This window comes from Chrysochloris asiatica, unplaced genomic scaffold, assembly GCF_000296735.1.
Source record: "Chrysochloris asiatica unplaced genomic scaffold, ChrAsi1.0 scaffold00021, whole genome shotgun sequence".
Lineage (NCBI taxonomy): Eukaryota > Metazoa > Chordata > Mammalia > Afrosoricida > Chrysochloridae > Chrysochloris > Chrysochloris asiatica.
In genome coordinates, this window is record NW_006408539.1 from 24,149,634 (window position 1) to 24,165,365 (window position 15,732).

The 15,732-nt window shown below is 40.7% G+C and overlaps 1 protein-coding gene across 1 annotated transcript in view; it reads right to left on the reverse strand.

Annotated features, from left to right (window-relative positions):
- The window catches only part of CD226 (CD226 molecule), a 79,109-nt gene that overhangs the window by 12,761 nt on the left and 50,616 nt on the right, over positions 1-15,732 (reverse strand). Inside the window, exon 5 of the mRNA XM_006837587.1 lies at positions 2,310-2,401. Coding sequence (XP_006837650.1) covers positions 2,310-2,401 — 92 coding nt within the window. The remainder of the gene's footprint in view (positions 1-2,309; positions 2,402-15,732) is intronic.

A 15,732-nucleotide genomic window follows, 5' to 3' on the forward strand; every position in this document is an offset into this window, starting at 1 on the left:
TCTTTGCACATTTTGTTATAATATTTGACTTTATCTTCTTGAACTGCCTTTTGAAATTTTCTATTCATCTTTTATGTCCTCATTTCTTCCATTTGCTTTAGCATCTCAACACTGGAGAGCAAGTTTCAGAGTGTCTTCTGACATACATTTAGGTCTTTTCCTTCTTTCTTGTTCTTTTAATGACTTTTGTCTTTCTTCCTGTATGATGTTCTTGATGTTATCCCATAACTCTTCTGGTCTTTGTCCTTTATTATCTAATGCACCAAATCTGTTCTTGAGATGATCTCAAGATGTTGTTATTAAGTGCTATCAAATAGGTTCTGACTCACAGAAACTCTATATAACATTTGTGACGCTGTAAATCTTTTCTGGAGCAGAAAGCCTCATGTTTCACCTGTGAGTGGCTTGTGTTGTGGGTTCAAACTGTCAACCTTGTAGTTCAAAGTCCAGTGCTTATCCCACAGAGCCACTGCATCCCTAATGGCAGGGCTGTTGTTGTTATGTGCCATGGAGTCAGTGCCGACTCATAGCGACCCTGTACAGTATTTCCAAGGCTGTACATCTTTACGGGAGCAGAAAGCCTCATCTTTCTCCCACAGCTAGAGAGTTTTAATGTTTTTCTGTGAACAGTTGGAAAATAATAATGCTTTCTAAACAACATAATGACATGGTAAATCCAGCTTTTAGAACTGCTATTGCTGTTAATTGGTATAGAGTCAGCTCTGACTTGTAGCATGTCCAAGGATCGTCTGGTAGGATTCAAGCATTAACTATTGATCCTGTGCTACTTATCTTACAGTGCCACACCAGAATCATAAGCAACAACAACAACAACAAAAATCAGATTGGTTAGAAGAAAAAAAAAAAAAAGGACTTATTTGAGAATAGAAGACCAGCCTGGTAGCGACTGGACAGTTACAAACAATCAGGAGACAATAGCCAATGCCTCCAAAGTAGTAGAGGACTGGCAAATGGAGAAGAGAGGATGGGTTGGAAACATCCTGGGAATCCACTAAGTAGAACTACGTGCACACCTGTGTTGTGTGTATGTTTCCTTGGTAATGCCTCTAGGGGAGAAGAGTGGACACGGGTATATTCATTTACTCAACAGACATTGTTATGTGTATAGTGTGTCAACCACTCAACATGTGGACAACAAAGGTTTGGTCCATCCTTCCCCTAAAAAGACAAACTGTATTAGAACATAAGTATAAGGAGCAATTCCAACACACTAAGATTACAGTTAAGAAGTTGAACAGATATCTAGAAAAGTGGGTTGGTAAATTTGGGAAGACAGGAACCCTGGTGGTGCAGTTGTCATCCATTTGGCTGCTAATGGAAAGGTTTGTGGTTTGAACCTGCCAGCCACTTCATGGGAGAAAGGTGTGACAGTCAGCTTTGGTAAAGATTATATATAGGGTTGGGAGTCTTATGGGCCAGTCTACTGTGTCTTAAAAGGTTGCTATGAGTCGGAATCTACTGGAGGATAGTGGATTTGTTCTGTTTTGGATTTGAAACATGGAAGAGGAAGAAGGGGCTAATTAAGAATATCCTTGGAAATTCACAAGCATGCCACAAGATGAAGAAGACAAAAAAGACTTATGAAACTCATTGATACCGCATGGATTCCAATTCATAGCAACCCTGTAGGACCACATAGAACTGCTCCACAGCACTTCCTAGGCTGTCATCATTATGGGGCAGACCACCACACCTTTACCCTGGGACCAACTGGTGCATCTGAACCATCAGTGGTTCAGTTAGCAGCTGAATGCTTAACCACAGTACACCCAGAGAATCCCAAATAACAACCTCTCCTCCTAAAGCAGCCACATCAGACCCCTTTCACCCTCAATTATTTTTAACCATAGCACCTTGATTGCTTGTTTCTGAGCATAAACAACAATGGGAAATTTGTTTCTTGCTTTTTTGAATAAGAGTTTCATAATATCTTGTTGTATGTATTTGATGAACGAATATATTATCACTGTTAATCTTGTTCTTTCCCTTCCCAAAATCACACAGTCAAACAAGCAATCCGTACCTCTCACACACCACACACACACACTCCATCTCTTCACAGAAAAACCAGGCAGACTGACAACTCCCACTAATTCTTAAATGAACGACTCTAGCTTTCTCGTCTAATGTTTTTGCAAGCACTTCTCCTGTGTGTAAGAACAACAAAAACAACAACAATGTATGTGAGTCCTGAAACAGCTTGGCAAACTACTGGGTTGTTAATAAAGACCCTCTCACATCAAAACAACTCAGGGTAAAGCTGAGTCAGGATAAGTTGCACTACTCACCTTTTACAGTAAATGATAATGATGGTGGTGATGAGTGTAGCCAACAGCAACAATAAAGCTATCCCTCCAGCCAAGAATAGGATATGCTGCTCCTCAGCTATATCTAAGAGAAAAAAAATCAAAATATAGGAATTGAGAATTCAACTACAGGGAGGATAAAGGAAGACAGGATGTGGAGTCGCCATCCAAACCAAACAAAAATTCAATTAAAAAATAGTATGATATACAGGAAACACAGCATTAACATGCAGGAAACATAGCATAGCATATGGGAAACAGTATACCATACGGGAAAAAGACAATTTGTATTTGGGAATGCCCTAAATATTTTGGACTCTTGACACCTTTCTATTAGGTCCTTGGTTCAGAGGAGCCCAACGTCTTAAAGAAAAGAAGAAGAGAAGGTAAGTTAAAGTCCAAGATCACCTCATTCCAATGAGTGTCTAACCACAGACAAAAATCTTTAGTAGGGAAAAACAAAACAAAAATGCAACTATCAAAACAGCATGCAAATGAATGTTGGTTTTATACCCGTTATGTCAAGTACATTTAATATAGACTCATAGGTAACTTTGATGCTTATAATTAGAATTTTGTTTAAGGAGTATTTTTTACTCAATTTGATTCAATGATAAAATTATTATAATAATCCACGGAAATGTGTCACTCCAACACTGTCTCTAGCCTGAAGTTATCACCTATAGCAAAGTCCCTCATCTTCGTTGCATTTGTGTCTTTATTCGTTGATGGTAACAATGATGGTGTTTCTAATTGCATCACAGGACGGTGTCAGGAATCTAAAGCAGCAACATCCTCAAGGCCAGGCAGTGACCAGGGGGCTTCTGTCTGGAGGCTGAGATCAGCCCGCTCTGAGACAGCTCCCAGTTATTTTCCATCCTCCTCCCATTGATGGTCAGTTCCCAAGAAAATGGACAGCCTGGGGAACCCTGAGGAGCAGTTCCACTCTGGAGTGTGGTCAGAATCAACTTGATGACAGTGGGTTTGGTATGACCCCCCGACAACCTGTCTCACCCGTACCCACTAACAGAGGGCACTGTGGGCTCTTTACACAAAGAAAATTAATTTGTAGGTGTTGTTGAGAATGGAATGAACTGAAACCTCAAGAAGTGCCTTTATTGTCATCTCTCTTTGGGACTCACCACCTGTCTGTCAGTTTGTCATACTACAGTGGCTTGTGTGCAGCTGTGATGCTAGAAATCATATACCAGTATTTCAAATACCAGTAGGGTCACCCATGGGAGACAAACTAATAGAGACTAGGAATAAAGGGCTGGTAATGTGCTTCTGAAAATTGCCCAATGAAAGTCCGATAGAGCACAAGGACATTTTACTGTCACCTGAGTGCCAGGCTTCTCCAGTGAGTCTTCCTTGTCTTCTGTTTAGAGTATTTCTTCCTTTGGACTCTTGGTGTGACATTATAGGATCAGTACTGGATTGTGAATCCCAAGATCAGCAGTTCAAACCCACCAGCTTCTCCTCATAAACCCTATACAGGGTCACTATGAGTCAGAACTGACTGGATGGCACTTAACCATTACAAGTCATTCCCAGTAATTGTTTTCCTGTATACGTATCCATTTCCAATATAGTGCTGGAAGACAAATCCCCTAGGTTGGACCTACTGCTCTGCCATCAAGGGAATTCCAACTCACAGCTGCCTTACAGGCCAGAGCAGAACTGCCCGTTTGGGTTTGGGAAACGATAAATCATTATAGGGGCAGACAGGGGCAGACACTCTCACCTTTTGCCCATGGAGTGGCCGGTGGGTTTGAACCACTGACTTTGCTGTGAGCAGCTCAATGTCTAACCCACTACACCATCAAGGCTCCTTCCCTAAGTTGGAATGCCCTGAAAACTCACAGTGGCTCCAACGATAGTCTCAAATGTACCAACAACAATAAAGATGGCCAGGCCCAAGCAAGGATTTGCTCTGATGTACATGGGGTCACTGTGAGTCAGAGCCAACTTTGTGGCAACAAACAAAACTCACTGAGAAAGCAAACGTCCAAGTCTCCTCTGCTAACCTGCAGGCAACGCCTGGCCAGAAACAAGAGAAGCACCCACCCCTCCCTTCTAATGGTATCTCAGACGTGGTGCCAGGCCACCCAGAACTTTACTGAAACCTGAGTACCAAGCTTCTCCAGTGATTCTGTCTTGTCTTCTGTTTAGTGTAATTCTTCCTAGTGTGATATTGTAAGATCAGTACTAGACTGTGAACTACAAAGTCAGCAGTTCAACCCCACCAGCTGCTCCTCAGAAACCCTATACAGGTCACTATGAGTCAGAACTGACTGGATGACAGTTAACAATAACCACAATCCACTCAAAATAATTATTTTCTTTAAGAAATTTAGTAGTTTCCATAGTCCCTAAATGATGTATTGTTTATACAATAGGGGATGGAGTATGTACAAAAATACAAAAGTCTGCATGCTTAGACTAATCTAACAAATGTTGAAGGCTATGTTTAAAGGGCAGGATGTGGCAGGTCTGTCTTAGAAGAATCCTCAGAGCCCTGACAATTCAGCTGTCTTCCTTCAGTAGGATCCGCGTCTCAGGAATTTGAAAATAGAATCCAATTGGAAGCATGGACATCTGTGTCACCGTTGTTGTTGTTGTTAAGTGCCATCGAGTCGGTTCTGACACATAGAGACCCTGTATAGGGTTTCAAAGGAGCAGCTGCTGAACTTGAACCACCAGTCTTGCAGTTCAAATGGCTTTGCAGTCTGGTGCATTATCCCACAATGCCACACCAGGACTCCTGTGTCACCGAAGGTAACTCTAAATCCACTTTTCACAAGCCATTTTTTGATATGAAATATGTTAGCATCTTATCCCCATCCTATAAAGTTTGACCTTTCAGAGCTAGATCCATGTATTCATTCATTCATTCATTCATTCATTCATTCATTTCACACAGAGCCTTTCAGCCCATGTGGTTGGTGTCTAGCTACAAAAGAGAAGGTGGTGGGCAGAATCAAATTTATTACCTAACTTAATGGCAAGTACATTGTTTTGAAAAGTTCTGGATAATTTGTGAATGCCCATGGAACAAGCATATTCCCTTAAGAAATAGGGTAAAAGTTGAAGAGGGTGGGGGTCTCAGTTACACTCAAGAGATGGGACAATCTAGAATATTTTAGTCTACAGCCAGTAGTGTTTCTATCCTCCTCTGTCCTTTTCCAACTGCTTTACCAAGAATGATAACTACTGAAGAGGCAGGCTGGTCTCACCACACAACCTTATTAGCCCTGCATGGCTAACAAACAAACAAACAGAGGGAACAGACTTAGAACAGTCAAACAGAGGAGAGTAAAAGGGCAGCATTTACACAGGGCTAAAGCTCCGAAGGCAGAAAGGGATAGAAAGGAGACTGAAAGGGAGTAGTAAACACAGTGAGGACGTGGGAAGAGTAGGGGTTTACATTGTGGGCATTGCAATTCATGTACAAAACAAACTGTGTCTGTGTTGTTGGATAGAAAACCAAGTTACTGTGTAAGTTTTCACAATAAAAGGTTTATAAATAAATAAACATGTAAAAAGATACCTTTAAAAATGAATAAAATAAGGGCATTGGGTCTAGATAAATGCTTCAGGGAACTGTTAATCAATAGCTCATAACATCTACTTTCCCCCCAAGTTCTAGTAACAGATCTCAGGTTGACTAATGTCAGCCCTAAAGCGCCTGTCTTAAAAAAGGAAGAGTTATTGTCCATTGGGCTGATTTTTTTTTTTTTTTTTTTTTTCAATCGATCTCCAGACCTTTCTCTGTTAGTCTGGACACTCTACAGAAATCTGTTCAGCAACACAGCACCCAAACCCAGGATTTTTTTTTTTTTTTTTTTTTTTCATTCACAGACCAATGCTGTGCTGACTCACTGGAGGACAAAAGTGTCTTGAACCATAAAGCCATTATATTCCTTCCCATCATAAAAGATAAATACAGCTAAAACAACTTCAAGCAAGTCAGTGAAATATATAAATAATTCACTCCCAAACTGTGACATTGCAGACTAACGTGGGTCAATGACAAATATTTATGGCTGAGTCATAAACCCCAGAACAGGTTTCTGATGGAAAAGGCTGCCAGGAGGCCAGTAGCGGGCACAAATGTCGAGTGTTTGCCATTTATCAGAATTTGGGATGGGGTGAGGGATGGAGGTAGCCAAGTAATCTAGAACCTAAATACTATAAAAACATGCTAAGAAAGCATATGGCTCCTGATCCCTACGTAGATGTCTGTTCTAATGATTCTAGCTTTCAAAACTCACTATACAGAGAGCAGGAACAGCAGCTGTCATTCTAGATATAAATGAAATGATCACATGTGTGAGTTTGCCAGGAGGAGATCTGCTTCAGGCCAGATTCTACAATCTTATGATCATTTCAAATTTGGACTCACTGTAGGATACATTTCCACAGCTCATCTGTCAGCTTACAGAACTGTAGTAGCTTGTGTGTTGCTGTGAGGCTGGACGATATGCCACTAGTATTTTAAATACCAGCAGGGTCACCCATGGTGGATAGCTTTCAGCAGAGCTTCCAGACTAAGACAAGGAAAGAGAGGCAGGCTACTTCTGAATGTTTAGCCACTGAAAATCCTTTGAACAGCGGAACACTGTCAAATACAGTGTCAGAAGATGAGCCCCTCAGGATGGAAGACACATAAAATACGACTACGGAAGAGCTTACTCCTCAAAGTAGAATTGGCCTTAATGATGTGGGTGAAGCAAAGGTTTCAGGACTTTCTTCTGCTGATAGGGCACAATTCAAAATGAGAAGAAGCAACTGTAAATATCCATTAATAATCAGAAAGAGGAGTGTACAAAGTATGACTCTAGAAAACTTGGAAGTCATCAAAAACAAAAAGGAACAAGTAAATTTGGATTTTCTAGGCATTAGTGAGCTGAAATGAACTGGCATTGGCCATTGTGAATTGGACAATTATATGGTTTTTGCCAAGAATGATAAATAATTGATGAGGAATGGGATCCCATTCATCATCAAAAAGAGCATTTCAAGATCTATCTTGAAGTACAATGCTGTCTAATATAGAAAAATATACATATGCCTATAAGGAGGACCAGTTAATGATTATTTAAATTTATGTACCAACCACTAGAGTCAATGAGTAAGTAAATAAAAATTCTAACCACTTCTTCAACCTGAAATTGATCAAACATGCAATCAAGATGCATTGATAATGATTGGTAATTGGAATGCAAAAATGAAAAAAAGAGAGAAAGAATCAGTAGTTGGAAATTATAGCCTTGGTGATAGAAACAATACCAGAAATAACATGATGAAATTTCGTAAGGCCACTGATCTACTCATTGCAAATACCATTTGAACATAAACGGTGACTATATGTGTGGACCTCACTAGATGGAATACATAGGACTCCAACTGAACATCCCTATGAGAAGAGATGATGGGGAAACTCAGTATCATCAGCCCAAACAAAGCCAACGGTCAGCTGTGGAACAGGCTATCAACTGTTTCTAGGCATGATCAAGCTAAAACAAGTACAGGAGAGCCAAAAATGACCTTGATTATATCCTACTGAATCTAGGGACCATCTCAAACATAGATTTGATGCATGAAATGCTAATGACCAAAGTCCACAAGATTGGTGGGATGACATCAAGAATATCATGCATGAAGAAAGCAAAAGGATACTTTAAAAAATGTAAAGAAAGACAAGACCAAAATGGATGTCAGAAAACATTCTGAAACTTACTCTTGAATACATAAAAGCCAACGTGAATGGGAGAAATTTCAAAGGGCAGCTAGAGAAAACAAAATATTATAACGAATTGTGCAAAGACCTGGAGTCAGAAAACCAAAAGGGAAGAAGAACACACTCAACATTTCTCAAGCTTAAAGAACTGAAGGAAAAAAATCAAACCATGGAATGTAATATTGAAGGATTCTATGGGCAAATTATTGAATGACTTCTAAAACATCAAAAGAAGATGGCCTACATGCATCACTGTGCCAAAAACAGTGGGTTGATGTTCAAGAGGTAGCATATGATTAAGGGCTGATGGTCTTAAAAGAAGAAGTTCAAGCTGCAATGAAGGCACTTTGCAAAAAGAGGTTTCCAGGAATTGATGGAATACAAATTGAAATGTTGTAACAAACTGATGAAGCATTGGTGGTACTCACTCATTCATGCCAACAAATCTGGAAGATAGCTACCTGACCAATGTATTTGAGAAGATCAAAATTTATACTTATTACAAAGAAAGGTGACCTAACAGAATGCAGAAATCATTGGACAATAACATTAATATCACATGCAAGTAAAATCCTGCTGAAGATAATTGAAAACCGGTTTCAGCAGTACATTGACATGGAATTGCCAGAAATTCACATTAGATTCAAAAGAGGACATGGGAAACCAGAAAGAGATTTTCTCACACTTTATTGATTATGCCAAGGCAGTCCATCAACTGTATGGAGCATAACAAACTATGGACACCATTGCAAAGAATGGACATTTTCAGAAGACCTCACTGTGCTTGTGAGAAACCTGAACAAAGACTAAGGCAGACATATGTAGAAACAACAACAAAGAAAACCCAAGGGGATGCTGAATGGTTTTAAATCAGGTTGTATGCTTTCTCCATACTTATTCAATCTGTATACTAAGCTAATAATCTGAGAAATTGGATTATATTAAGAAAAACCTGGCAACAGGACTAGAAGACTCATTAATAATCTGAAATATACAGATGGCATAACCTTGCTTGCTGAAAGGGAAGAAAACTTGAAATACTGATGAAGATCAAAGACTATGGTATAAATTGCACCTCAATGTAAAGAAAAGAAAAATCCTCACATCTAGATTAATATATAACATCATGGTAAGTGGAGAAAAGATTGAAATTGGCAAAGACTTTGTTGTGCTTGGATCCACAAACACACTCACGGATGCAGCAGTCAAGAAATCAACTGACACATTGCATAGGCAAATTCGCTGCAACAGACGTCTTTAAAGTGTTAAAGAGAAAAAAAGGCACTTTGAGGACTAAGGAGCACCTGACCCAAGCCATGGTATTTTCAACTGTGAGGGCAGTGTTTCATTGGGTTGTACACAGGGTCACTAAGAGTCTGACCTGACTCAACAGCATCTAACAACAACATACCTTGCAGTTACCATGCATCCGCCAGCTGGTACCACAGTGATATGCATGTTGTTGTTATGCTGAAAGTTATGCCTCTGGTATTTCAGATACCAACAGGATTATCCATGATGGACAGGTTTTAGCAAAGCTTCCAGAGTAAGGCAGACTGGGAAGAAATGCCTCAAGCTCTACTTGCAAAAATTCTTCAGTGTAAACCCTCTGGAACACAACAGAATATTGTTCCGTAAAGTGCAGAAAGATGAACCCTTTGTGTTGGAAGCCAGTCGTATCCCAACAATCCAATCACGAATATAGTTCAGGGCAGGGTAATGTTTTGTTCTGTTGTCGTGAGCAGATGTTGACTTAATGGCAACAGACAACATTATAATGCAGACAAAGTCTCCAACCAACATACTCATCAGACACTGGTCTACAGAAAGAACAGAGGTGCCCTGGAAGATACTGGATAGGACACTGAATTTCCTTTGTTTGTAACCACAAAGTAAGGGTAAGGTAACCACAGGGTTGTTGTGGGTTTAAATAAAATATCTGCTTTATATATTTTTGTTGTTTATTTAGGTCGTGTGCTATCAAGTACATTCTGACTCCTAGTGACCCTATATCAGGTTTGAGGCTTTTAAAATCTTCTCAGGAGCAGAAAGCCTCATTTTCCTCCCACAGTGGGTTCAAACTGCTGAGGCCTTGTGGTTCGCAAGCTAGTGCTTATCCTACAGAGCCAAGGCACTTCCCATTTACATTTTAAGCACCACATAATCTAATTCATTAGTTGTTATTGTTGAGTGCCTTTGAGTTGGTTCTGGCTCATATGGACTCTATATAGGGTTCCTGATAGCAGTGGCTGGATTTGAACTGCAAACCTTGCAGTTTATCAGTCCAGTGTTTATACTATAGCTCCACACCAGGGTTCAATTTACGAGCGGTGCACTTATATTTTATACACATTTAAAATCAAGGCTAAAGAGAAAACTCATGTCTAGGCTTCTCATGTTGAACTTCAGTGTTATCTAGTCAGTTCCAACTCACAGTGACCCTGTATAGGGCTTCCAAAGACTGACCTTGTGGTTAACAGTCCAGTGCTTATGTGTTGTATAGAAGTGTATGCTTGCTTCTGCATCTGGCATTGCCTTCCTCAGAGCAGGCAGAAGTGCTTATGGACATATAAAATAACTGTAGCTCTGGAGGAGCTTGAGATACAATGGGAGCTCAGAAGGCTGGTGAATTTCCCTGCCAGCCTGAAATAGACATCTGGTGGATTTGGGTATGCAATCTTATTTCCAGTTTGCAAAAGTAACCCTCTTTGTGCAAATCCAGTTCATACTCTCCTGTTCTCTGGATTTCTTCCCTGTTTTATAACAAGAAGGTCCCAGGGGAAGAAGTTTTTTTTTCAGAGAATGAAAGGGTCATGTCATCAACCTCTAACCTTCTTCTGAGTAAGAAGCAGCTATTCTTCCTCCCAGGAGAAGTACTGTCTGGTTTGACTGAGGGACTGGAGACCCATAGAACCTGGGTGGCTCAGCTGGCCTTGTAGAATACAGTAAATGGGGGAATGAGGTCCCAACTCAATGTACATATTTTGCTACAATGACTTTGTATCACTGGATGGAAATTGTTTCTTGAGGGCTTGCTGTTATTAAGTGTCACCGAGACACTTCCAACTCATGGTGACCTAGTAGCAGCGTTTCCGAAGCTGTAAATCTTTGCAGAAGCAAAAAGCCTCATCTTGAACTGCCGACTTCTCAAGGGGCTTCTTGTTGTTGTTAAGTGCCATCAAGTCAATTCTAACTCATAGCGACCCTGTATAGGGTTTCTGAAGAGCAGCTGGTGGATTTGAACCACTGACCTTGTAGTTTGCAGTCCAGTGCTGATCCCATAGCACAAGGGCTATGGTGCTCTAAAACTTTATCTCAGGTGTTGCTGTTGGTAAGTGCCATAGAGTCGGTTCTGACTCACAGCGACCTTGGATAGGGTGGTTTCTGAGGAGCAGCTGAGGAGCTTGAAATGCCGACCCTGCATTTCAAACCAAGCTTTCATTCTAACACATTCACCCACAGCACCACCCCAGGACTCCTACCTCAGGTGAGAAACATGTTAAAATTGGATGGAAATTTTGCTTATACAATCCAGATGGTTGTGTCCGCAGCATTCTCTGGGTCATTATGTGCTGCCATGTTGTTCTGTATGGGCTTGGTCTATGACAAAGGTCCATACTTCAGTATGGAACACAAAGGCTAATGACACACCTTTGGTTGAGCACACTTGCTGAGGAAACTGTCGACACTGTCTACCATCTTAGTTGGCTCATCTGTTTACTCAGATAGTTCTTAATAGCATTTGATCACTCTTGTGTCCTTAGCTAGGCTTTTGGAAATATACATTCGTTAAAGAAGTTCTGGTAGCTCTATGGGTGAAGCACTCGACTGCTAAACGTAAGGTTGGCAATTTAAATCCACCAGCCACGTTGTTGGCTCCCATAAGGATTTAGAGTCTCGGAAGTCCTATGGAGCAGTTCTACTCTGTCTGACTGAGTTGGAATCACCTCGATGACACGGCAGGATGGTATATGGAACCCTGGTAGCAAGGCGGTTACCTGCCCAGCTACTAGCTGAGGCGTCAGCATTTTAATCCCACCTGCAACTCCTCAGAAGACAGAAGAGGCTGTGTGCTACCAACTGACTGTCTGGGAAACCCTATAGGGTCACAAAGGTTGGAATCAAGCAAATGGTAATGGATATTTTTGTTGTTGTTGTTGTTGAATTACATAATGAGTTAGAATTTCAAGAACTGCACATATCTGTCTCACTTCCTTAGGCTTATATATTGTATCATCAAATCAATTTAATAAATGGTCCTTCAACATTTCCTTCTCTCTGATATTAACTCATCACCATTACTACTGAATTCAATATCTTGTTTATCTATATAAACATACCATGTATTAAAAAAATGACTAAATACGAATGTTTTAGAATTCTGTGCATAAGAAAGAATTAATAAATCAATATGTGGGGCTTCCAAAGCAAATTAACTAACCAGTTGCACTAAAAATAAAAGAAAGAAAAAAGCAATGTCTCTCAAAAGAACTGATTGGGACAGAGATGACTGTAAATAAAAGATGGCACACCAGAACAGATTATGGTGGACTAATCAACTCACTTGTGATTTTGGAAACAGTATTTTCATCTGGAACCTAGATTTTGTCCAGAATTTTAAAAACATAACTAAATTGGGCTGAAAACTGTCTGTACTTGATCCAGCTCAGCAGAGGCTGTGTCACAGTGGCACCAACAGGCTGGGATTCTGGCCATGTGGGTCTAGCAGGGCAATCAACAGCTGAGACATTTCAGTTTCTGTGTCAGTAAAGATAACAAAAGGCTAAAGGTCATCATCATACCATTCTCTATCCGAGTAAATGGACGTGTTTGCAGCCTACCAGCTCACTCCCCATGTCGACAATCTTCACATCTATTGTAAAGACAATCATGAAAGAAAAACAACATCTCTTGTCCACGACCTGAAACTGTTCTGGGATCCAGTTCAATGGGGGGTGGGGGTGGGGGGGGGAACAAATGGGTTTTCTTGTAGCAGACACTACAGGCCAGGTGACTCTGGGTTTTACAAGTGGTGAACACTTTCCATTGCTAATTGGGAGGTTGGAGGTTAGAGTCCACCGCAAGGCACCTCAGAAAAACAGCCTAGTGATTTACTTCTGAAGAATCAGCCAGGGAAAACCCTTGGCACAGCTCTACTCTGATTGACACGGGACCATCATGAGTAGGCGTCAACTTGGTGACAACTGGCAGAAGGGCAGACCAGGAAGTAAGCAAAGTGAATGTCGCATCCCCAGTAGGCTCCCAGCCCCACTCAGGAGCACAGGGCCTCGGCGTCAACAAGGCCCCCAAAGCCATCTCTAAGCAAAACTGATACCGGCTTGTGCTCTGATGACTGGTGTTGCCTCTCATCTACCTCATGGAGGAAATGCACGGAAGGAGACACTTGTCTTTGGCCAATGATTTCCCTTTGAATACACCTGTAATGGTCATATACTGGCCCCATCTTCCAATTCTGGGGGCAGGAAATTAGGCAGCGTTGGTATAAAACATTTGTAAAATTAAAAAAGGATTTTTTGACAAGGAAAAAGATTTTCAAAGTAATTCATATATGGAAACAAAATTTCATGAGACTTGTCTACCCACACACCGCAACTAATCTTGTGAACATTTAGGTGTCTTTGATTGCAAAGCTTCAAATGGTAAATGCTGATGAGGAAAACCTACAAAGAATGAAGCTAGAAAACATAATAAAACAGGTGTAGTCCCTCCTAGAGCAAACAGAAAATTTAACACAGGATCCATCAAGAGCATGTGTTGAGCATGTTCTCAAAAGACACTTTGACAACACCAAAATATGGGTCCATCCCCTCTAATTTTCAAGAAGTTTCTCATAAAATAAGAATCTAAATCATCACAAAAAGAAGCATTTACTAGTCACTTGAAAGACATAATTTCCAAGTTACAAAATTGGAGGAATTCAAGATGCTAAAAAATTCAGTGATAGGGAAACAGTTGAAACTAATACAAAAACAACATGCAAGCTGTAAGACTTGAATAGTGCTCTGAAAGACTAGAATTCAAAGAAGGTAAAAGTGGTCACAATTTATAAACTGGTTAGTATTTGGATTGAATGTGTCCCCACCAAGTTATGTTGAAATCCTGCCTTTAAATACAGAAATAGAGATTTTCTTTTCCACTATTGGGGTCATTCTGGGGGAGGTTGGGTCCTAGCCCTAATCCTTTATGAGTGGCATCATAAAAGGACCAAAGTAGAACAGAGACACCAATGGAAAGAGATCACATGAGGAAGGTCAACAAGTCAAAAAAAGCCAAAGAGTTCCCAGAGTTACTAATGGGGCGGGAGACTCCCCTGAAGTCAACGCTTTGATTTGGACTTCTACCCTCCAAAATGGTGAGACAATAAATCCCTGTTCTCTAAACCCACCCACCCACCCCATGAGTCTTCTTTATTACCGTAGCCTTAGGAAATGACTACAGGAAGAGAACAAAGTAGGAAAGTGTGAGCTTGCACATCACACAGTTGACACCTCTGTTCCTAGCCAAGGTGGACAAGGGGCGGCCTTTCCAAGCTCTTCTCTGTAGCCCACCATGAAGCTCTGTAGCCACAAGGCTCTGCCTCTCCTGAAAGAAGGGGCACCTGGTTCTAATCTACCTACCAGACGAGGTGCCCTTTGTAATTTGTGTATCTGTTGTGGGCTTCATTTTGTGGGTCAAAGGCCCATTATGTAACAGTGGTTGTCTCCACGGACTGCTCAGTCAGTTGGTTCTTGCAACTGACTCTGGACTATCTTCGTCTGCCTCTGATTTCTCTTTTTTAATCTATTCTCAACTGTCAAACCTAATCTCTGAATGCTATTTTCTTACCTTTGCTGAAGGACAGATTGTGGTTTTGAATCGTCTCTTACATGGGATCCAGGGCCTCCTCAAGTTATCATATATCTAAACCTTCCTCTTTTTAAATGAATCTAAAAGACTCCGGGCTAGTCTTACCATTTAGTTCTAGTCACCCATGCACAATCTCGCGGTTTCCCTGTGCATGTATTACCTGTGTCTGTCCCCATAATCTGTTCTACCCTGTGCCTCGGCTCTCATCTCCAGTGACTCATTTTAAACTTGGTGGGTTAGCAGAGGCATCTTGTTGTTGGAAGAGGAATGTAGAGAGATATGACTAACTACAGTTCTCATCCATGTCAAGTAGAAGTTTGTCAAAACTAGCCTCCTCCAGAACTTCCTATGAGAACTGATTTCATTTTGTCCATCCTCAGTCTTTTTACAGTCCACAAACTCAGTTTAAAGAAATAATTGTCTGTACATAAATTAGTAAATCTTCTAATAGACTTCACAGATTCTTTGGTGAGTCTTAAAATGCTCTTTTTCTGGTTAATAAAATTCCAAAGGATTGTGAGAGCCAGGAATAATTTCCATAACTAGTATATGCAGGCATTTCTCCCTGTTCCTTGTCCCTGGAGTCTGGCCAACTGTCAAATTCAGAAAAGTCACTATGCAGCCATTTCACATGACTTCCCAGGTCAGAAAAGCAAAGGTCTTCTCATTCTGCAAAGAAAGTCAATAGAGATTCAGGGTCCAACTCATGCTTCTGTGACTTTCTCCCTCTACTCAAAATATTTCAAGGACTGGATCTGTAATACACTGGTCTGTAATACACTGGTCTGTAATACA